The sequence below is a fragment of the Sorex araneus genome, chromosome 10 (assembly GCF_027595985.1).
Source record: "Sorex araneus isolate mSorAra2 chromosome 10, mSorAra2.pri, whole genome shotgun sequence".
In the NCBI taxonomy this organism is placed as follows: domain Eukaryota; kingdom Metazoa; phylum Chordata; class Mammalia; order Eulipotyphla; family Soricidae; genus Sorex; species Sorex araneus.
In genome coordinates this window covers 5,574,152-5,595,906 of record NC_073311.1, presented here as the reverse complement: position 1 = coordinate 5,595,906, position 21,755 = coordinate 5,574,152, and the positions used below count along the sequence as shown (strand labels likewise).

Sequence of the window (21,755 nt, the reverse complement as noted above, 5' to 3'; positions counted from 1 at the left end):
AGCTGGCACCTGGAGTCACGCTCGTGCAGCTGCGGAGAGGCCGCACACACGTGCAGCCCCTGGGATCACATCTTGGCGTCAGCGATGGCTGTCATTAAAAAAAAAATTTTTTTATTAGTAAATCACGGAGAGGTACAGCTACAGATTTACATATTTTTATGTTTGTGTTTCAGTCATACAATGCTCAAGTACCCATCCCTCCAACAGTGCCCATTCTCCACCACCGATGATCCCAGTATCCCTCCCATACCCCCACCCCACCCCGGCCGTGTGGCAGGGCATTCCCTTTTGTTCTCTCTCTCCTTTTGGGTGTTGTGGTTTGCAATAGAGATATTGAGTGTTCCATCTATAACGCATCTTTCATAACGCATCTCTCATCCGGAGCGGGCCCTCCTACTACACTTTACTTGGTATTCCTTTCTCGATGGCTATCATTTTAAATGATGATTTTTGTTATTCTCTTTTTTTGAGTTCTGGGCCAAGATTGAAAATTTTCTGAACAATAAGAACTATGCTCAGCTGCTATTAGTAAAAACAGCAAGAATTTAGAAATTAGCTTATCTGCAGAACTGATTTCCAATATAAAAGCAGAAGAATTTAAAAAGAATCTGTAAAGAAGCATTTATATGTGACTGTATCAGTGAGACAGCTAATGTTGTTTAAATTACAAGTAATGCCACTGTTTCACATACTTCCTGTGCAGTTTAGAATTAAAGAACAAAAGTAAAATCTCCATCCCACACAGGTTGAGATCATATTGTATGACCTGCAACTATAATTCCAGCAATCTTTTATTTTTTTTTCTGATCTCAAAGCAACTGAAGGAAACTTTCATATTTCAAAGTCAGTTTAATTGTGTCATGGAAGAATTCTCTTGTGTTTTTTTGGGGGGGTATACATGGCAATACTCAGGGGTTACTCCTGGCTCTGTCTCAGAAATTGCTCCTGGCTGTGCGAGGGGGAACATGTGGGATGCTGGGTATCAAACCTATGTCCACCTTGTGTAAGGCAAGCTCCTTACCCACTGTACTATCTCTCTGGCCCCTAGTGAAAGAACTTCTGCATAATTTTAGTTGGAAGTTATTGATCTGCAAAATATTGGTGTGATAAAATTATTGGCATCCTTCTCATCAAGAAATGAATCTAATGAATGGAAAATTGAATAGAAATCAAGATAGAATGTATTTCAAGTAGTACTTATGCTCTGCTAAAATAGTATTCACATATACTGGCATCAGTACTTGGCAGTGCCTACCTTAGTGAAGAATTTTTAAGGATTCTCAGTATGGATCTGTATGAACAAGTGGACATTTGCAATAGACTTTGATAATCAACTTTGAGCCCAGAATAAGTGAAATGCTATTACCCATGCTGAAGAAGAATGGATTTTTCATTATCCTATAATAGGTGCATTTTGATGTTTTAAAAATCTCTTGTATAAACAGAATTTTTATAGAAGATTAATTAATAGGCACAATAGTTTGGGGTTCAGTAATGGTTCCATAAACCTAACTATGCTTCTTGATCTAATTTCATTGTGAATTTCAGTTCTGGTGTTGTTTGGGAGATGAAACCAAAACAGAAATGGAAGCCTTTTAATCAAAAGCAGATAATGTTGTTGGAACAATCTTACAAGAAATACCAAGCATCAAGTGGCCAGGGCTGGATTAAATTAGACAGCAACTTTGAGGTAAATAAAACTTTTTGTTTTGATTCTATGTTTGTATTTTGTTGCTGCTGGTGGATAGTAAGTAAAATTTTACTGTGCAAGTAGAAATTTATGTAATGAAGCTAACTCGTTTTTAGTAGATATATTTATTAGTAGGTTTTATATTACTAATAAACTTAGTATATTTTTGACTAAAATATATTCTTTTTTCTTTTTCTTTTTGGGTCACACCCGGTGATGCACAGGGGTCACTCCTGGCTCATGCACTCAGGAATCACCCCTGGCGGTGCTCAAGGGACCATATGGGATGCTGGGATTCGAACCCGGGTCGGCCGCGTGCAAGGCAAACGCCCTACCCGCTGTGCTATCACTCCAGCCCCCTAAAATATATTCTTAAGCCATATTCTGTGAAGCATTGAAATATTTATTCTGCACTTCTACAAGTTTTTCTTTTTATAAGGTGTTATGTCTGACTTGTTGTCAGTGAAATTATGGAGAAATTAAGATTTCTTATTGAAACATTTTTCTGACATTTCAAATGATACCATGTCTGCTGCTAAACAAAGGCTTTGTAAAATGCTGTGCATTTCTTTGTCCAGCACCTTCATGGCCCTAAGGTCAACTGGTCTGCTATTACGTGCCCGCCCTAAGGCTGTGGCCTGGCTCAGGTTCCCTAGAGCTCAGAGCCCACAAGAGCCATATCCAGCGATTCTTGGGCAGCCACTTGGTGTCAGGTAAATATATGAAATGTAGTCACTTACACTACTAACACCAGCTCCTCACGCAGCACATGCCCTTTTTTCCAGGTCAATTTTGATAAAGTTCCGATGGAAATGCGCCTCCCAATTCAGTGCCCTATAAGGCGAGATTATTTATCAGGAATTCAGATTGAATTTAAGCAGTCTCCTCACCAGAGAAGTTTAAGGGCCAGGTTATATTGGCTTCAGGTAACATTGTTTTCTTCAATTATATGTAATGACTTTAGTATTTTGTGGCTAATAGTTATTTGTAAACAAAAGTACGAACATACTTTGTAACTGATATTTTCCTGTTGTGTGTATTACTTCCCTTTTTGCAGGTATCTTACTCCGCATACCCACCATCCAAGTCTATTAAAGTTATTTAAATTGACTAGTTAGCCTGCAAGCGTTTCTTTTACTAAAGTGGTCATTTTAAAATATTCCTTTGACTTTATCATGTGATCTCTGATTAAGATTTTCTTTTGTTATTCTGCAAAGAAGTTATAAGTACTTTATTTAGGCTCACTTCTACACTCCCCCCTCCCTCCTTCTCTTCTTATTTTTATTTTAACAATGTGATATTGAGGAAATTTTTATTCCTTTTTTCTTCCTAGCTGTTATTCTGGGTCTTAATTTTATTTAAAGTACAAGTTGATCAGTAAATCCCAGGCTCCATAGGGACAGACAGTTACATTCAAGGTCTCCATGCACCTCGGGGGTAGTGCCATATGAGGGCACTTATCTATTCTTGTATATGAAAACGTGCCTTTGCTGAGTTATATTAGAATTGTAGACTTAAATAAAACTTCTTATACCACTCCATTTGATGATGATGAAATGAGTATATTACCTCTAATATTATATAAACTTATAATAAATTTAAAATATTGCTGAGGTTATTTTTTGTTTTGATTTGGAACTCTTTCAGGTTGACAATCAGTTACCAGGTACAATGTTCCCTGTCATATTCCATCCTGTGGCCCCTCCGAAATCAATTGCTATGGATTCAGGTAAAAATAAAGTTTATGAAGTTAAGTGGGATTTACTTTGAGCTAACACGAAGCTTGATTTGCTTTTCTTCTTGTTTTTGTTCTACCTTTTAGAGCCTAAGCCTTTTATTGATGTAAGCATCATCACAAGATTCAATGAGTACAGTAAAGTCCTACAATTCAAGTAAGAGGCCCCTGTTTATTTCAAGGAGTTTAAAATGAGAATCTACTTTAAACTTAATTTTGGCTCATTTGAAATACTGATGTATAAAAATTATTTTGCACTGGAGTATATTAGTCCATCTTTGGCCAAGTAATTTTCTGCATTGAAACTTATTTTGATAATAGACTCTCAGTGTTTAAAGGGTGAAATCCCATCAACCTCCTTCTATTTTCCCATTGTAACTACAATCAGACTACGAAAGTATGAAATATAAATGTTACATGTGTTTGTGAGATGGGTTCTTTAAAGCGATTGATACGGACTTTAAAAATGGAATGTTTGTATCTGTAATGTGATCAATATAGGATTAGGGACTTTAAATGTTAAGTATTAAATTGTATATTTTAATGAGCCCTTTAAGAAAAGCATCTTAATAGATGTTATCTTTTAAGTTATAGTTAAAATACAACACTGAATTCTACCTCCTTTGTCCCTACTGCGGCTGGCCACGCGATATCTTTAGCCTGCTTCTCCCTTTGGGAGAGAGAAACTGGCAGTCTTCTGAGAGTTTCCTGCCCACATGGGACAGCCTTGCAAGCTTCCCATGGTGTATTCATATGCAAAATCCAGTAACAAGCTGGATCTCATTCCCCTGACCCTGAAGAGCCCCCAGTGCAACATCCTTAGGAGGGCCGAGTCGAGATGGACTCCTAAGATCTCAGGGAAAGGACAAAATGAGATGTTACTGGGCCCGCCCGAGAAATCGGTGATTAATGGGTTATCGTGATCGTGATCGTGATTGTCCCTACTATAGCACTTTTAAGAAAGTAAGGAACAAAGTCTTCAGCTTTTAACTCAATGTGGTGTTTTAACTTTGAAAGTCACAAAGTTTGATAAAAAATTGTTTTTCATCCTAATTCTTTTCCCCTAGATATTTTATGGTTCTCATTCAGGAAATGGCCTTAAAAGTTGACCAGGCATTTCTAGGAGCTATTATTGCATTGTTTACCCCAACAACAGACCCTGATGCTGAAAAAAAAAGGGTAATAATTTTTTATTTTATTGGGAAAATTATAAGATTAAAGCTGAAATCAACCTTTTTTGGGGGGAGAAATTAGCCATATAGAGAAACATTAAAATAGAAATTTTTAATTTAATCTTTTTCAGACGAAGTTAATCCAGCAAGATATCGATGCTCTAAACACAGAATTAATGGAGACATCTATGACTGACATGTCAATTCTTAGTTTCTTTGAACATTTCCATATTTCTCCTGTCAAGGTTTGTCCTAATGAGCATTTGAGAAATTATGCAAAATTGTTGTAGAACTTTTAAATTGTCCACATACAAATGGAAGGTTTTAATTTGTTGCATCATATATTTGGAAGGAATTTTGTTTGATTAATTGAAATAATTAAGGCAGTTCTCTGTGACATATGTACAACCATAATTCTCACAGTGAAACCACCAGAGCATGTGCTGTAGTCTTGAATTAATAACCCCTTTATTCAAAGAAGGAGCTGACAAAAGCATTTCTTAATTAAGCGAAGAAGTGCTAACCCACATTTAATGTTTTGGTTGCACTTTGTAACTACTATCACTGTCTGAACAGAAAACTGTAATGGCTGCCCTAGCCAGCCTGTGAAAATGCTGAAGTAGGTATTATACTGTCGATGTGGTGTTTTTCACCCTTCCAAAATTTGATTGTAACTAAGGGAGTGGAAAATTGAATACCTTTCATTTGCCTGATTTTGTACTTTATGAACCCATTTCCTTCCATCTTTTTGTGGTTCTTTTTAGCTTTTATAGGGAAAGGTGACTGCTTAGTAAATTCACAAGTGCTATCAACCATAGCATTCTAAACTTGTGTAATGGGCCAGATTTATAATTAAGTAACTCTTTAAAATATTGATGATCCTTTACATTCTCAAAAACTGTTTATAGTACTTTATTTTCAATTGCTGACACCAATACATTCAGCTAAATGAATAGGTTTATAAAATTGAATTATTATTTTAAACTGATGGTATCATGCATATTCATAGTTGTTAGGTTTAAAATGAGTATTGTTCTGTGGATTATAGACAGTTTATTTTTCATCAAGTAAAAATCATTTGTGAGATCAAATCCTACTTTCAATAAATATTAACTAAATCTTTATACCAGAGTTCCTGTGGGAAATATAAAATTATATTGTGAAGCTTATAATCTAGTGGCATATAAAAGGCTGTTACTACCTCTTTATATATTTTGGGACATGGGGAACTGTGCCATGAAGTTGAATAATAAAAATCATGCTCTGCAGCTAATTTCTTATTCTATGGTGACTTTATCCCAGGGCAAGTCTGGATCCTGTCCTAAACTTAACCTATCTGGATCCTAAGAGCCTTTGACTCTGCAGGTGGGCAAGTCAACATAGAAACTAACAGGATTTTTTGGCTTTATCCCAAGTCAACTGATCGAGTTCTGTAAGAGTTACGTGGAATGCTCAAGTGGCAGAGTTAGGGAGAGGCATCTGTTTTGTTGATATACCTTCAAGTATCTTTGCTGAGTCCTTCTGGCACTACTGCACTTTATGGCACAGCTCAAAGGAGCAGCTGCTGAATGGGATGTGAAGGTTTCCTGTTGAAGCACTGAGCTGAAGGGTTGGGAAGTTATAATCCTTTGGACTCTATGAAAGTTTTATTTAGTAACTTGTTAATTGTCATAATTGTTACTGTTACTACTGTGTGGTTAGAACACAGTCATTTACTGTTAATTGTTGTCATAAGTTATCTTAATTGGATAAAAATAATTACCCTATTTCAACTTTTAGGACACTTTGTACCACTATATTTTTTTATTCCTCCCTGAAATGATCATGCTGTTTGTGTAAAATGCTTTGAAACACAATTGAAACACAATATGAACACAATTATATTTATACACTTTGAATAAAGATATAGCTCTATTTTTGGAACAGGCTACTTTGTATTTTATTTTTTTAAAAAGTGGAGAATAAGATCTCAGTAAACTAGTCTCCATCCTCTATAGAGTAACAAATAGTAGCCTCCTGCCACCAACCTCCGCCTTCCATTGTTTTGAAATGCCGATGTACAATACAATTCATGATAGAGTTCTATGCGTGCAACGTTCCTACGCTAAACCCTCTAGCCAGGGTGTCCTCTTCCATCCACAGATGTCCCAAGGTCCCCTTCCATTCAATCCCCCTGCCCCCATTGGTAAACTTAGTTCTGTAGATTAGTTTTCAGGTTCTGTTGCCTTTGGCCTTTTATTTTTCACTTACTGTGTACTTCATAGCCCACATATATGGGAGATCATTTTGTATCAGAGACAGATCATTTATCTGTCCCTCACCTTCTGACTAACTTCACTCAGCATTATACTCTATAGCAGAAAATCAAGTGATTTTGACTTTTTTTAATTCCTGGTAGTATCTCAGTGTGCATATACATCACAGTTTCTTTATATAGTCATCTGTTCTTGGACACTTGCCTTGTTTCCAGATTTTGGCTATCGTGAAGAGTGCTGTAATGAACACAGTGGTACAAATGTCTTTACTAAACAGTGTTTGGCGCCCTTGGCGTAGATGCCAAGGAATGGGATTGGTGAGTTATATGTAGCTAATATTTAGTTTTTTGAGAAGTGTCCATGTGAGGTTTTCCAATGAAGTTGAACTGTCAGAAGAGGACAAGTGACCCTTTCCCTCCATCCACTGCTTGTTTTTGTTTATGGCTATAGCTAAAGATACAACATTTGTTTGTATGTGGAAAATTGTTTTTAATGTGTATTTTTGTTGTTTTTTTTTAACTTTTATTTATCGAGCATTATTTTTTTCTTTTAGTTGCATTTGAGTCTTTCTTTGGGTTCTGGAGGTGAAGAGTCAGACAAAGAGAAAGAAGAAATGATTGCAATTCATTCCATCAACTTGCTCTTGAAAAGTATCGGCGCGACTCTTACAGATGTGGACGACCTTATATTCAAGTAAGAACCACGTACTGGGAGACTTGTACCAAGGTCATTTTTCTGTATATTCTCCTTGTTTGTACTACAATGTTAGCTTCGAATAAAGATGATCTTGCTGTTTGAACTTGAAAGAAACTTTCTAATGAAACTTTTTAGATATGCTTATTTAACTTATTTCCAACTTACCACTAATTTTCCTGGTACCTGGAGAGGTAAATATGTGAAAGTGATAGAATAAGCAAAAATAGTTGATTCATATCAAATCTCTGAATAAAGAAAGTCTAAGTTTAAAAGCTAATGAAAAAGTTCAATGGTATATTGAATAGATTTGATTATGTATAATTAAGTAGTCTATAACACAGTCATTGAAAATAATTTTTAAAAATCTAGGGAAATGAAATAAACAGTACGATGGGATAAATTGTCTTAATAGTGAGCATTTATAAGAAAACCCAGTGTCATAGTTGACAAAGGTCAGTAAAATAATTTGTATTTAGTTATCAGTAAATTTGAAATATTCTATTTTTTTTGTCAATGACAATATGTTAGTTAAAGAAAATTATCAAAGAATTAAAAATATAAGCAAAAGAATTAAAAATATAAGCAATATATTTTTAATACCAAAGAGTGGTGGGGTTTTTGTTTGTTTGTTTGTTTGTTTGTTTTTTGCTCTTTTGGTCACACCCAGTGATGCTCAAGGGTTACTCCTCGCTTTGCATTCAGGAATTGCTCCTGGCAGTGCTTGGGGGACCATATAAGATGCCGGGGATCGACCTTGGGCAGGCTGCGTGCAAGGCAAATGCCCTACACACTGTGCTATCGCTTCGGTCCCAAGAGTTGTGGGTTTAAGAAATGGGCACTTTTTTCTTTTTAACTATTTGTATGATTGGGAAGGAATTTGCATACTTGTATCTATATCTGTATTCCTGTAGATAATTAGTCAAATTCTCTGTTGTATTTCAGTATTATATTTTGGATTGACATCCCCCAAATGAATTTTAGTCTTTAACTTGGTAATACTTCTTTTGGGAATTTCTTCTAAAAACCAACATGCAGCCAAAAGTTCTAATCAAGGTACACACCACAATGTTAAATATTATACCAAAATTTGAGAGTAGAAGAATTGCTTGTTATGACATGTTTGTGTTAATGAATAACACTCATTCATTAAAAGCAGTTGCTGGATTTTGGTAACAGAGAAATTCCAATCCACAATGTTAAATATAAAAGTGCAGGGCCAGAGAGATAGTACAGGTGCTGAGACACTTGCCTTTCAGTCAGCCAACATGGATTCAGTCCCTTATACCGTGTATAGTACACACGGAGTGAGCCCGGAGCACAGAGCCAGAAGTGAGCCAGGAGTAAGCCAGGGCCTCCGGGTGTGGCCCCCAAACAAAAATGCATGTAAAATGTTTAAAAATTACACGTAAAAGAGAATTTAAAATGACAAATGAAGAGAAGAAGAAAGTTAAAAATTTCATCAGTGTGTGTGATAGGATTGTAATTGACTGTTTATTTGGGGCCTCCCAAGGAGAGATCAGCGGCTAAGGGGCCCTTCCCCGTGCGGCTTGAACATGGGGCTGGCTAGTTCAGAGCCAGGGCTGGAGGTGCTGGGATCCAGTGTAGGCAATCTCGGACCTATAGCCAGTGGCATCCCTGTGTGAGCCCTGGTCCTTATCCTGTCTCCCCAGCTCATTTTGGTGTCAAAACAAAAAATTGTCTTTTTGTATATATTTTTAAACTTTATGAGAATACACTAGTTTTGTAATTTGTTGCCACAATAAGACCTAAATATATGCGGTAGATATGCAGTGTAATGGTGGGAGAATTAGCAGTGATTGATATGTTTTTATAAAGTTTTAAGTTTCTGTTTTCCAGAATATAATCTTAGTATCATTGAATCTTCATTTGTCCCCCCCCAGACTTGCTTATTATGAAATTCGCTATCAGTTTTACAATAGAGATCAGCTTTTGTGGAGTGTTGTCAGACATTACAGCGAACAGGTAATTTCCTATTCTAGTTGTTTATCAAAAAATATCTCATAAATCACCAAACAAAATATTTGTGACTGTACTGTGTGCTATGTAGCTACCCTGATTCACAGTCTCCCCACTTACTGGTCTTCTTCACTGAACCATTTGTTTCTCAAGTCTTCTCCCTCATTTCACCCTTGTTAAAGTTTTTTTTTTGTGTGTGTGTGTGGGGGGCACACTTGGTGATGCTCTGGAGTTACTCCTGGCTCTGTACTCAGGAATTACTCCTGGTGGTGCTCAGTGTACCGTATGGGATGTTAGGGATCAAACCCAAGCTGGTCATGTACAAAGAAAGCACCCTATGAGCTATACTATTACTCTGGACCCTTTTTAAACTTTATTTAAGCCCCATGATGTACCAAGTTGCTCAAAATACAGTTTTTCAGGTGTTCGATATTCTAGCACCAGTCCCACCACCAGTGGGAACTTCCCTTCACCAGTGTTCCCAGTATCCCACCTCCCCCCCAAGCCTGCCTCCCTAGTGGGCACAAAATAGTTTAATTCATATTGCTTGTTACAACACCCACTGAAACATAAACTACTCCTGCATGACTAATTCTCTCTATAGGGGAGCAGTTGCTGTGATGGGTGGGGTGGCACGAGCGTGCTGGCTGTTTAAGCAGGGTCCTCACCGCCTTTTCCTTCTGTGTATGTAACCGAATCCTTTTTCCCACTGGGGGATAATAGTGGTTTAGGGGCCTGACGCTTTGATTTCCTCAGTGACTCCAGCTTCTAAGCGTGGTCTGGTAGAATTGTGGCAGGGATTCTAAGCCAACGCTACTTGGTGCCTCAGTCCCTCCGTGGTGTGAGTTGTGTACCCAGAGGCCATAGGTGGCTTCAGCATGATTCTGTCTCGCAGAACCATGACACCTTTCTTCCCCTGATCAAAGACTATTTCCTCCAAGGAATGTATACACATTATGGGTGTTATATGTTCAAATGTTTTCATTTCTTTTTATTCTTAATCAAATGTTTTCATTTCTTTTTATTCTTAATCCTTATCTAGTATAATTTTTGTTCATAATAAAAATGGATAACAATTTATGATTTATATTCACTTAATATGCATACTCAGCTGGACAAGGTCAGCATGATAAACCTCCCACCTTATCGATGAGAAGACTGCGGTCTCTAGAAATTAAATGACGAGGATGACACTGCATGATACTGTTCCATGATGACAGTCTGAGCTGTTCTGTCATTTTGCCATTATGCAACACTATCACAGAGTGATCTAGTTCTTTCTAACATAAAAACCCCATGTTAAAAGCTGGAGCCATCCAAGGCCAGAAAATTCTATTGATGGGCATAGTGGTGGTTATTCTGTACAGCTTTCCTGAAACAGCCCGGTGCATCTCTCTAGACCCTCTTTCCTACTGCATCATGACAGTTCCTATGGCAGTTTGCCAAAATAATGTTCTCTTTCCCTTTAGTTCTTGAAACAGATGTATGTCCTTGTGTTGGGCTTAGATGTGCTCGGAAACCCATTTGGATTAATCAGAGGTCTATCTGAAGGTGTCGAAGCTTTGTTCTATGAACCCTTCCAGGTACTGCTCTTTGATTTACATGTAGCACTGTCATCCCTTTGCTCATGGATTTGCTTGAGCGGGCACCAGTAATGTCTTCATTGTTGTTACTGTTTTTGGCATATCAAATACGCCATGGGGAGCTTGCCAGGCTCTGCATGTAGGTCTAGGGAAATGGATGGGCTTTCCCATAGAAGACGACAATTTTAGCTTAGTTTATTTGGAAACTGAGTAGTGTTCAAATCTCACAACATCACTTTTGTAATTTTATTTAAAGTACTTAAGAGAGCATAAAGATTGTTTTAGAACTGTGTCTGGTGTCTGGGCAATAAAACATGCTCCACATTCCCAGGGTTTAGTGTCGTTTGGAGGAAGAGAGCTGGGTAGATCAAGACCATTTCAAGACTACTGTGGGAGGGACTCCCTGGCCATGAAAAGTTGGTTTTATTTCATATTCAAGCTTTCCTACAGCCACCATCTCCAAGGTAGTGAGCATTTTAGAAGGAGACAGCAGCTCAGTAGCTGGGAGGATAAGAGCCAAAGCCTGTGGCCGTCTGTCCTACAAGTGGTCTGTTGCTCAGAACTAGGAAGGCCCTTGCGGCTGGGAGGCTGCAGGCTGTGATGGACGGGTTTGGAATTGGAGATTAGCTTCTGTCCAGCATTTGTTATCCGAAAAGACCAATTATCTGGAAGCAACATGATCTTCAAGTGGGCAGGTTCTTGTCCCATCAGTGCTGGATCAGAGGGTGGAGACTGTCTCTGGGGTGTTTGTGGGCCCTGACTGAATGTGTTTTTTCATAGAAACCCTCAAGTACTAGAGTAAAAGTTCTTAATAGTGTTCAATTTTAAACAAACAAACAAACAAAAACCTCTTTTTGTCCAGGGTGCTGTTCAGGGCCCTGAAGAATTTGCTGAGGGTTTAGTGATTGGAGTAAGAAGTCTTTTTGGACACACTGTAGGTAAGTGTTCGATATTTGTGTGTGTACATACATATATGTATTCACACACATACTACAGAGTCAAGTTATGTGCATGCACATATTTTTTCATACACATATAGTATAAACAGTGAAGCCGTGTGCATGCACATTTGTATTCACACACAGTACAGATAGTAAAGCTATGTGCATGCAGGTAAACATACTCGCAGAGTATACACAGTTACAGTGTGTGCATGTCCGTATGAATCACATACATACTATAGACAGTGAAGTTCTATAAAGCATGTTGTTGCTGAGAAATTGATGATTGTATATGATAAAAGATTAATTACTTCTCACAGCCCCTTTTTGAGAGATGTGTTTCCTTGTTCCCAAATGGAAAAGAATTTAGCATTGGCTGGTTGGAAGTTTTTGTCTATCTTTCTAGTGATGTATCAGTATTATTTTAGAGAGTTTCTTCTTCCTCATGAATGGGGAAACTAAAGGTCTGTGTCTTCTTACATGAGCCAGCCCCAGCGGGCGTCACCTGCCATGCTGTGTGCTTGGCGCCGCTCACTGAGCACTGTGCTGTGTCTGTGCTTCTGCAGGGGGCGCCGCGGGAGTCGTGTCTCGCATCACTGGCTCTGTTGGAAAAGGACTGGCGGCAATTACAATGGACAAGGAGTATCAGCAGAAGAGAAGAGAAGAGATGGGTCGGCAGCCTAAGGATTTCGGAGACAGCCTGGCCAGAGGAGGGAAGGGTCTCCTGCGCGTGAGTGTCCTTGAGTCGCCAGCACCCTGCACCCACTCTGGCAGCCATTGGCAGCTGACAGGACTCCACTTGGGACGCTCGGTCTGTCGGAGTAGTCCTAGGGGCCAGGGGGAGTTTTCGCCTTTGTCCCTTGCCTGGTTAGTCTCCACCAGACTTAGCCCCAAATTCCGGACTGCATCAACACTTGGGCTAGTGTGGAAGTAGTGATGACAGCAGTAAGGACCAGTCTGGGAGGGAGCAAGAGAGTAGAGAAATTTTAATGGTCGTTCTATTAGAAGTGAAATGCCATTGACTTCAAGTACTTTAGCAATGCTGCTGGCAATATACAAATATACAAATATACAAATACTGTTTAACACACAAACAGTATGTGAACGTTTTCCTTGTAAATGATCCTAAGAACTCACACTCCTTCCACTAAGGACCGAAGCTGTTATTGGGCATGCTTCACCTCTGCCTAGTGGTTGTTTATTCTCTCAGTATGTGTCCATCCTCCAATTCTCTTTGTGTTTATATATACTGCAGGTCATTGTAGTTTCTGTCATTACTTGATAGTTAACAGTAATTGAGAATTGTCATTACTTGTTGATAACTCTGGAAATAATTTCAAGAAATTGTAGTTGTTGTATTTGTGCTGGTGTTTTCTCCTCTGCTGTTATTTGTTAGTTTTTAGATTAACAAAACTTTTAATGTTACAATAATCATAACTTCTAAATATAATGTTCTAGAGGGGGGTGGCTGAGAGTGCTCCTCGCCCCAAGGGACCCACCCCGGCAGCCTCCACTACCCAACTGCCACCACACTACAGGCCACTTTCCGGACTGCACAACACATTATAAGACACTTCCTACCCATTTCCCATAATTACCACACCATATTTGATGGAGTTCAGACAGTAGGCAACAAATCATAGAGAGTAATATGTATATGTACCACTCGGAGAGCCCGGCAAGCTACCAAGAGTATCCTGCCTGCATGGGCAGAGCCTGGCAAGCTCCCCGTGGTGTATTCGATATGCCAAAAATAGTAACGGTAGGTCTCATTCCCCTGACCCTGAAAGAGCCTCCAATCGTTGGGAAAAATGAGTAAGGAGAGGCTGCTAAAATCTCAGGGCTGGGAGGAATAGAGACGATACTGGTGCCCACTCGAGTAAATCAACGAACAATAGGATGACAGTGATACAGTGACAGTGATGTTCTAGACCATCCTACCACCAGTATCACTTCCCTCCACCAGCATTCCCACCTGTCCTTCCACTACCCCTGCCCCCTCGCCTGCCACCTTAACAGGGACATTCATAGTTAAGGCAGTATGTTTATGACAGTGATGACATTTATGGTCTTGGGCACACAGTTCATCTCTCCTCACCATCAGCATGCCCAGGAACCCCCGCCACCCCACCCCACACCCCTCTGTCATGCTCCCCACAGCCTGCTCCCCTGATCTGGAGTTCTGTTTACAGCCCATGTCCGAAGAGTTTATCGTTTGATAGGGTCTGTACCTTGGCTGTGTACTCCAGAACGAGAGCATCTGACAATCACTAAGATTCTGCCTGCCTTCAGGAAGCTTTCATTTTCAGTATTCTCAGTTACACCGCATTAAAAATGATCATTAGACTTTTGATTTATTTGGATCTGTTCTCTCATTTTCCTGATACGGAAACTGAGGCTTCAAGAGATGGGATCTGTTGTCCAGGTTTATATTACGGATGCCAAATCCAAATTTAGCATCATTATTTTGCAGGTTTTTTCCTATTATAAAACCTTACTTCTGCAAGAGGCTTTCATTTAAAATACTTATATATTCTTAAAATTTTAATGCTTGCTCTTAAGTCCTTGTTCACAAAAAGTCCTCCTAGGCCGCATTAGTACAGTGGATAGGGTGCTTGCTTTGCACATGACCAACCCAGATTTGATCCCTGGTACCATATGTGGTCTCCAGAGGCCCGCTAAGAGTGATCCCTGAGCACAGAGCCAGGAGTAATCCCTGAGTACCAGTGGGTATAGCCCAGAAGCCAAATTTTGAAAAATAAACCAAAACAAAAAACAGCAGCAAAAAGTCTAGATTTTTATCTAGACTATTTCTGATATGTCTGTGGAGACCTCTAGTGGTTGGTTTCAAATTAAACATCTCCCATTCAGGTCAGGCTGCCTTAATGGCCTATTTATTTTTCAGGGGGTTGTTGGTGGAGTGACTGGAATAATAACAAAGCCAGTGGAAGGTAGGTGAGAATGTTCCTGTTCTTCTGTGTGGAGTCTGAATAGTTGATACATGGTGGATGTAGTAAGATGTGATTGCTACTTGATGTTCGATTGAATTCCTGGCTTTAATGATCTTCTGTTGATTGTCTTTAATTGTTTAATGAATGGGCTATTTTGCAGAGTAGAAAGATAAAGTAATAGACTATGATTCAGCCTTCCAGTGCTGTTTTTACAGAAAAAATAGACTCTTTTGGGCCCTCAGGAGCAATGGATTCATTTTAAAAAGAAATCCTCTTTCCCCTCAGCACACCCAGGCCCACAGCACCGCGTCCTCGGCCTTCGCGGTCACTGCAGGCCTTTGGGCCCCTGGGATGCCACACTGCAGGCCCCTCTGAAAAGGGAAAACAAGACATAATATAAATGAATATTTTTATCCTATTAAAATAGTGGTTTACTTTATTCCCTGACATCCCTATCAAAATTCTAGTGGATTTCTCTGCAGAAACTGACAAGCTGGTTCTAAATACATGTGGAATTCAAGAACTTCAAATGCCAGAATAATTTCTAAAAGTACAATGTTGGAAGGTTTGCATTATTAATTAAAAAACTTGCTATAAAACCAAGTTACTGCATAACTTTAAGACTATGGTACTAGCATACAGATATTACATCCGTGGCTTTGAATTGATTTTATAGAGATAAGCCCCAGTTTAAGAGTCAGTTGATCCTGGATAATGGTGCTCAGATAATTCTATAAACAAAGAGTAATCATTTCAACAAATGGTGCTGGAAATTGCATAGAACCATTGAATTGATGTACATATCAGCAGTATCACTTTTGAGAACTGAAAACATATGTTCACTCAAAAACCTGGATATAAATGTTCATCGATAACTTCAGTCATGATAGCTAGAAAGTAATAGCAAACCAAATCTCCATGAAATAATGCATGTAAGCAAACATGGCCTATTCATAATAAAACAAGGACTGAAACAAGTATGTCCATGAACCCTGAAAGCATTTGCTAAGTGAAAAAAAGACACAAAACACTGCGTGTCTGCCTGATTGTGTCTGTAGGTATCCTTGAAGGTGGAGAGTATCTCCCTGATTTTGTAGCAGGGAAGTGGGGAGCATGAACACGGAGGCACAGAAAATCCGGGAAAATGGGAGCTGACGTCTAATGGCAATGGGTTGGTTTTCTCCTCTTGAAATTATACCAAAAAAAATTTTCAATATTGTGATGGTTGTTGTCCAAGTCAATATACTTATGGTTTGTTCTGTAAAATTTCATGGATGTGTGGATGACTTATAGAATGTGAGCTATATTTTAAACAGGTATATAATAGACTGTGATAAAATATAACATTAATTCTATTTCTATATGTGTGTCTTTGAATATGCATACACACGTAGTCTGCATAAATCTTCCTCTAATATCTAGAAAATCTTCCTCTAATATCTAGATTGTCTGTTCAATTCTTAGACCCAGTAGTCACAGGTACTGGCTGAACTCCTGTATCGGTTGCTGGAAGATTTAGCACATCTTGTAGTTGCCAACCGACCTTGTTTAACCGCAGGTTGTGGTGCCTCCTCCCAGAGTCTCACAGGTCTGGAGTGGGGCCAGGATTTGCAGTTTCATCATGCATTATGGCCACTGTTCCTTTGTATGCAGGTCATGGTTAAGTTTATCTTCTTTAAAAAGTCACATTCTAGAAGCTTCCTGGGTTAAAGGGTTCAGTGTTTGGTGCAAGCCTTTGTTGTGCTTAAACTTGCTTGATTTTTATATTTTTAGTAAAGCAAGATAGTTTTTATTGAAGAAAACTAACTTAAAAAGATGTGAGTGGGAGAGAAGGAAGGGAACACTTGTTCAAGAGAGAGCAGAGCTCCTCGGAGTGGAAAAAGCTGCAAGCACTGAGCTAGAGAGACAAGCAAGCGAGGTCCGAGTTCAAGGGGGAATCTGGCCTTGAAGCGAGAGGCCAGACTTGCTTATGTTAAAATATCTTTATGCGTGCATTGTTTTTGCTCTTATAAAGGTGCCAAAAAGGAAGGAGCTGCAGGATTCTTTAAAGGGATTGGGAAGGGACTGGTGGGTGCAGTGGCACGGCCGACCGGCGGGATCATAGATATGGCCAGCAGCACCTTCCAGGGGATTCAGAGGTGAGTGAGGACATGCTGTGTGCAGGTGAGTGTGCTCTGGGCCCCTGAGCAGGTCACAGGCAGAATGCACTCAGCTGAGGTGCACCAGGAAGGGCTCAAACAACAGTTTTCATGGCTCAGTTTCCCTTGTATTCAACAAATGTTTTTGCAGACTGCTAGGTCCTAGGAGCTTTGCAGAAAAGCATGTGTTCAGAGTAGACGATCTGTAAGAAAAGGCAGGAGCTTGGAGTCTGCGCTTTACTACATTGGCTAGTCAAGTTATGTAGAACTCCTCTGTTTTCTTTTGTTAATTACTAAGAAAATATAGATGAGTCGTCTATTCACCACACACATTTGTATTGTTTTGACATCATCTCACACGTGCTTTTAACCGCCTTCTGCTTTATGCAGGGCAGCAGAATCCACTGAGGAAGTGTCCAGCCTCCGCCCGCCTCGCCTGATCCATGAGGATGGCATCATTCGTCCCTACGACCGGCAGGAATCTGAGGGCTATGATTTATTTGAGGTCTGAATCCTGTTCTTTGTAACTCCGAGTGAAATATTGTTTTAAAGATTTCTAGGACCAGAATTTCATGGGTGAAATTTTGATTTAAGTTCCCAGTTCATGAACTTTTTTTTTAGGATTACAGAGAGCATGGTTTGTAGAATAGGAATTTGTTATACAGGAATAACTGGGCATTTGTTTTCTGCACAGGAACAAACCTTTATGTGTGCAGAAAGTGTTAAAAGAAACCACATACATTTTTTCCCTCCCCTATTTGTTAGTTGCTCATTTAATTAACATCGTTCACTTTGATTTCCTGATTTGTAGCTAAACACTGACATTTCATGGCTTCCTTTTCTCCAAAACAAATGAATTCATTTAGATTATCTAGATTCATTCAGGTATACAGAAGATGGAAGAGAGAGAAAAAGATTATGGATGCTTATAATCTTTTTAAGGCTTAAAAAGTGTTTAGAAGGTTTTTTTTTTTTGCTTTTACTTTTAGGTTTAACTTTACTGGATTTATATAATATGTGCTTATAGATTACAGTTCTCTCATAATGAGCTTTGGCCCCTAAGTAAATATACTGTTTTATACTTTGACTTTAATATAAAATGACTTCTCATTGTTCTTAGTCTTCAGTTTTTATTGTATGTGATTCCAATTTGGCTTTCTGCATGCTTCTAACTTTATTTTCTTTCTTTTTCTGCCTACACAGCAAGAACTGGAAATTCAGGAGTAAATGTTTCCTATACTACTTGGTTTCATCCTTTATAATCAAAACAAACTGTGGTATTAATTGACTGTCCTTGATTTATTTAGATTGAAAATCCATTTTGATGAAGTTTTCTTTACAATTCTTATCCCTTCTTTAACTTTTTATCTTAAATGACTTGACTGTAAAGAAAAATGGGGATATGCCTGGTAATACTGTGTAGGAATAAGAGAGAAATATGAAATGTTAGAGACATAGTAAATCAGTTCTCTTCTCCATTTAGTGAGTAAAAGACTATTGAGTTCCTAAGCAGATACTTTTATTCTCATTTTGAAGAATGTTATCTTTTCTTAATTCATGTGCATTATAGGTAAATTTGGGACAAAATGATAATTATTGTTCTTTTCACTATGTGCATTCTACAAGTATTGTAATGTTTGCAAGTCCTGATGATGTATATAACTATGTTTCACAAATCACCCTCAGTTTACTTATATTATAGAACTATTAATTGTACATATATTCCAACAATTGAAATATCAATTTTAGTTAAGGGCATCTACTTAGAGCTAAAGTAAGAGTTGGCTAATGAGTTGTGAGCATATTTTCCTTTAATCTATTTTTCCTTTCTCTTTTTTTCAACTCTCAGTTGCTAGGTAAATGGCAGTAATTTTATAACTATGCCAATATATGCCTCAGTCTTTAGTATTAATACTTTTATTTTTTGTGAGGCAAGATAGCTTTCTATTGAAACTTATTTAGCAAGGTGTGAGGGGAGAAAAAGGAGAAGTGTGTACTCAAGAGAGAACACGGGCTTCTCCAGAGGGGAAAAGCAAAGATACATAGAGACAAGTAAGGGAGATTCTTTCTTGAAGAGAACACAGATCTGAAGAGCAAGTCCAGTGTTAATGCTTTTTAAAACTGGAATCTTCTTGATCAGAAAGCTAGTAACAGGGTAAAGGGCTTATCTTTAGCACAGCCAGTCCTGATTCAATTTTTGGCACCTTCTATTGTTCCTTGAGCACCTCCAAAAGTGATACCTGAACCTAGGGCCCGGGGTAAACCCTGAACACTGCCAGGTATGGCCCAAAAATCAAACAAAAATTGGATCTCCTTGCAGGATTTGTGGTAGTTGAATCTACAGATATTTGATTTTAAAATTTTTTGTCTTTTAAATTCTTAGAGAATTTATTATTTTAATAAGTACAAAAATAATTATAAACTATAATTGAAATTAGTATTCCATAACTAGCTTTCATAATTGTTTTGACCTTTGACATAAATGATAGAAATGTGTAATTAGATATAACAGTATCTTAGTAACTTTCTTGCTTCTTCTCCAAGCCAAAATCAAAATTTAAACTTAGATTTAGTTATTGTACATTTCAGAGCATGAAATCATTAATGTACAGTTGCTCAGTTAGATTGTGTGTTTCTTAAAACTATAGATATCAGTAAAAGTTAATTGAATGCTTCGTGCTTTAAAACAAACAAAAGAACGACATTCAAAGACCAACTTCAGTTTGTAGCTGACGAACTTTTCTTGTGCCTAGATAATTGAGGGTTGGCAAAAAATGTCACCGCGTGTAGAGTTCCCTATGGGAATCAAGCACAATATCTAATTCAAGATGCTGTCTTAAATCGTCACTAATAATTACCCTTCCTTCTTAGGTAAAAGCAACAGTTTTTTAAAATTTTCCTGGATATATTGCAATTTTAGCGAGACATTTGAGAAAGCATTTTACTTGTAAATTCTTTTTCTTTATTCATTGTTGACTTTATTTTTTAACTCTGTATGTTACTAACTTTTCCTTTGACTTCCTTTTCACAACTGCACATCAGAAGCAAAGACTTACACTTTTTATTATTTTAGCTAAATATAATCATCTTGTCCTGATTTATTTTGTTAAGAGCAACTTTTTAAACTTAAATATTTTATATTAGTTACTGAAAAACTGAAGGTCTGTACTTTAACGAGAGGATGTGGTGAATTTTCTTTTCTTAAGTGACAAGGGTATGCGCTGAAAATTAAGAAGTTTAGAATTTTTATCTTTTATTTATCTTGCTGTAATCAGTGCTGGATATGCGAAATAAATAAGGTCTTTGTCTTTAAGGGACTAAGCATATATAGCAAAATGTGTAAATATTCAGTGAAGAGTGCGAGAGCTTAAATTTTGTCTTGCTAGATTTTGAAATGTGGATATACTTCAAATAATTTATTTCTGAATATTTTTATTTACTCCATTTTATTTTTCTCCTGAATATTGTTTTATGTTTTGAATACTTAGTTGTGGAAGTTGCTGAATCATATACTAGATTTTCATAAGACATACTTCTCTGAGATCCTCTGTCCTCTTGGGAAAATTAGGTTGCATATACATTTAAATATATTTATACACATACATAGAATATGTATTTATACACACACATATATATTTTGACCGTTATGTTTGACCGTTCCCTTTTCTTGCACGGTGATGTTGCTTTTTCTCTCATTTACTAACCATAATAAATGCATTATACACATTTCTTTTTTATATCTTGTATTATTTTGTTAGAGTTTACTTGGAAAATTGAGCGTTTTTTGCTAAACACTAAATTCTTTAAGTTGCATTTTGGGAAGGGTAGTTGAATATTTTATCAACTAATTTACTTTGCTGCTGACATCAGTGAATGAATATCTTAATCTAAGCCTCAGAACAGAGTGAATATTTAAGGATTTTGTTAATGTGAGATAGTAATAATATATCTTTAAAGACTCCAGTTGTTTAAAGCACAATAGCCTAAAGGCTAATGAAGATGCACACAAGTCGGAAAGTGGGTACTATATATCATACTTGTATATTGCATCTCAAAACTAAATGTTTTTATGTATTTAAATTTCAAAGCTGAAAATAAAGGTACTAAATTTTATGTAAATTTCTCATTTGGGGGCCGGAGAAATGGTATGGCACGTAAGGCGCCTGCCTTGCAGGTGGTCTCCTTGGAATCTCGTTTGTCTCCCTGAGCTCTGCCAAGAGCAGTCCTTGAGCACGGAACCAGGAACAAGTGCTAAGCACAGTTAGATGTGACCCAAATGCAAACAAATAAAATTCCTATTTTCTCTTAAAAAAAAAAAATGAAGGCGTAAGGGATAAGAACGATAGTACAGCGGGTAGGGGCTTGCCTTGCATCGGGCCAACCTGCATTCCAGCCCTGGCACCATAAGGTTCACTGGGCACCACCAGGAGTGAGCCCTAAGCACAGAGCCAGGAGTAATCCCTGAGCATTGCCAAATTTGGCCCCCCCAATTTTTTTTTAGTTAAGTTGTAAATGTTTAAGATTTTAGCTAATCAAGTCAGGCAAAATGAGAAAGAAGTGACTGGAACTCTTTTCCTCTCCGAGACTCATACCGTGCAGGAATCTCGGTCCTGTGGG

The 21,755-nt window shown here is 38.0% G+C and overlaps 1 protein-coding gene across 9 annotated transcripts in view; it reads left to right on the top strand.

Moving 5' to 3' along the window:
* The window catches only part of VPS13C (vacuolar protein sorting 13 homolog C), a 185,107-nt gene that overhangs the window by 148,315 nt on the left and 15,037 nt on the right, over nucleotides 1–21,755 (top strand). For 2 of the 9 annotated variants that reach the window (XM_004602633.2, XM_004602632.2), the window contains 15 exons: nucleotides 1,549–1,690; nucleotides 2,476–2,616; nucleotides 3,338–3,419; nucleotides 3,513–3,582; nucleotides 4,493–4,604; nucleotides 4,729–4,842; nucleotides 7,406–7,545; nucleotides 9,450–9,531; nucleotides 10,995–11,108; nucleotides 11,971–12,046; nucleotides 12,616–12,779; nucleotides 14,955–15,000; nucleotides 17,015–17,138; nucleotides 17,529–17,643; nucleotides 18,342–21,470. In XM_004602633.2, the coding sequence (XP_004602690.2) occupies nucleotides 1,549–1,690; nucleotides 2,476–2,616; nucleotides 3,338–3,419; nucleotides 3,513–3,582; nucleotides 4,493–4,604; nucleotides 4,729–4,842; nucleotides 7,406–7,545; nucleotides 9,450–9,531; nucleotides 10,995–11,108; nucleotides 11,971–12,046; nucleotides 12,616–12,779; nucleotides 14,955–15,000; nucleotides 17,015–17,138; nucleotides 17,529–17,643; nucleotides 18,342–18,365 (1,546 nt within the window). In that variant the 3' untranslated portion in view covers nucleotides 18,366–21,470. Of the gene's footprint in view, nucleotides 1–1,548; nucleotides 1,691–2,475; nucleotides 2,617–3,337; nucleotides 3,420–3,512; nucleotides 3,583–4,492; nucleotides 4,605–4,728; nucleotides 4,843–7,405; nucleotides 7,546–9,449; nucleotides 9,532–10,994; nucleotides 11,109–11,970; nucleotides 12,047–12,615; nucleotides 12,780–14,954; nucleotides 15,001–17,014; nucleotides 17,139–17,528; nucleotides 17,644–18,341; nucleotides 21,471–21,755 lie in introns of those variants that run through there. The other 7 variants (XM_055118553.1, XM_055118552.1, XR_008626968.1 and 4 more) reach the window with 6 other exon arrangements.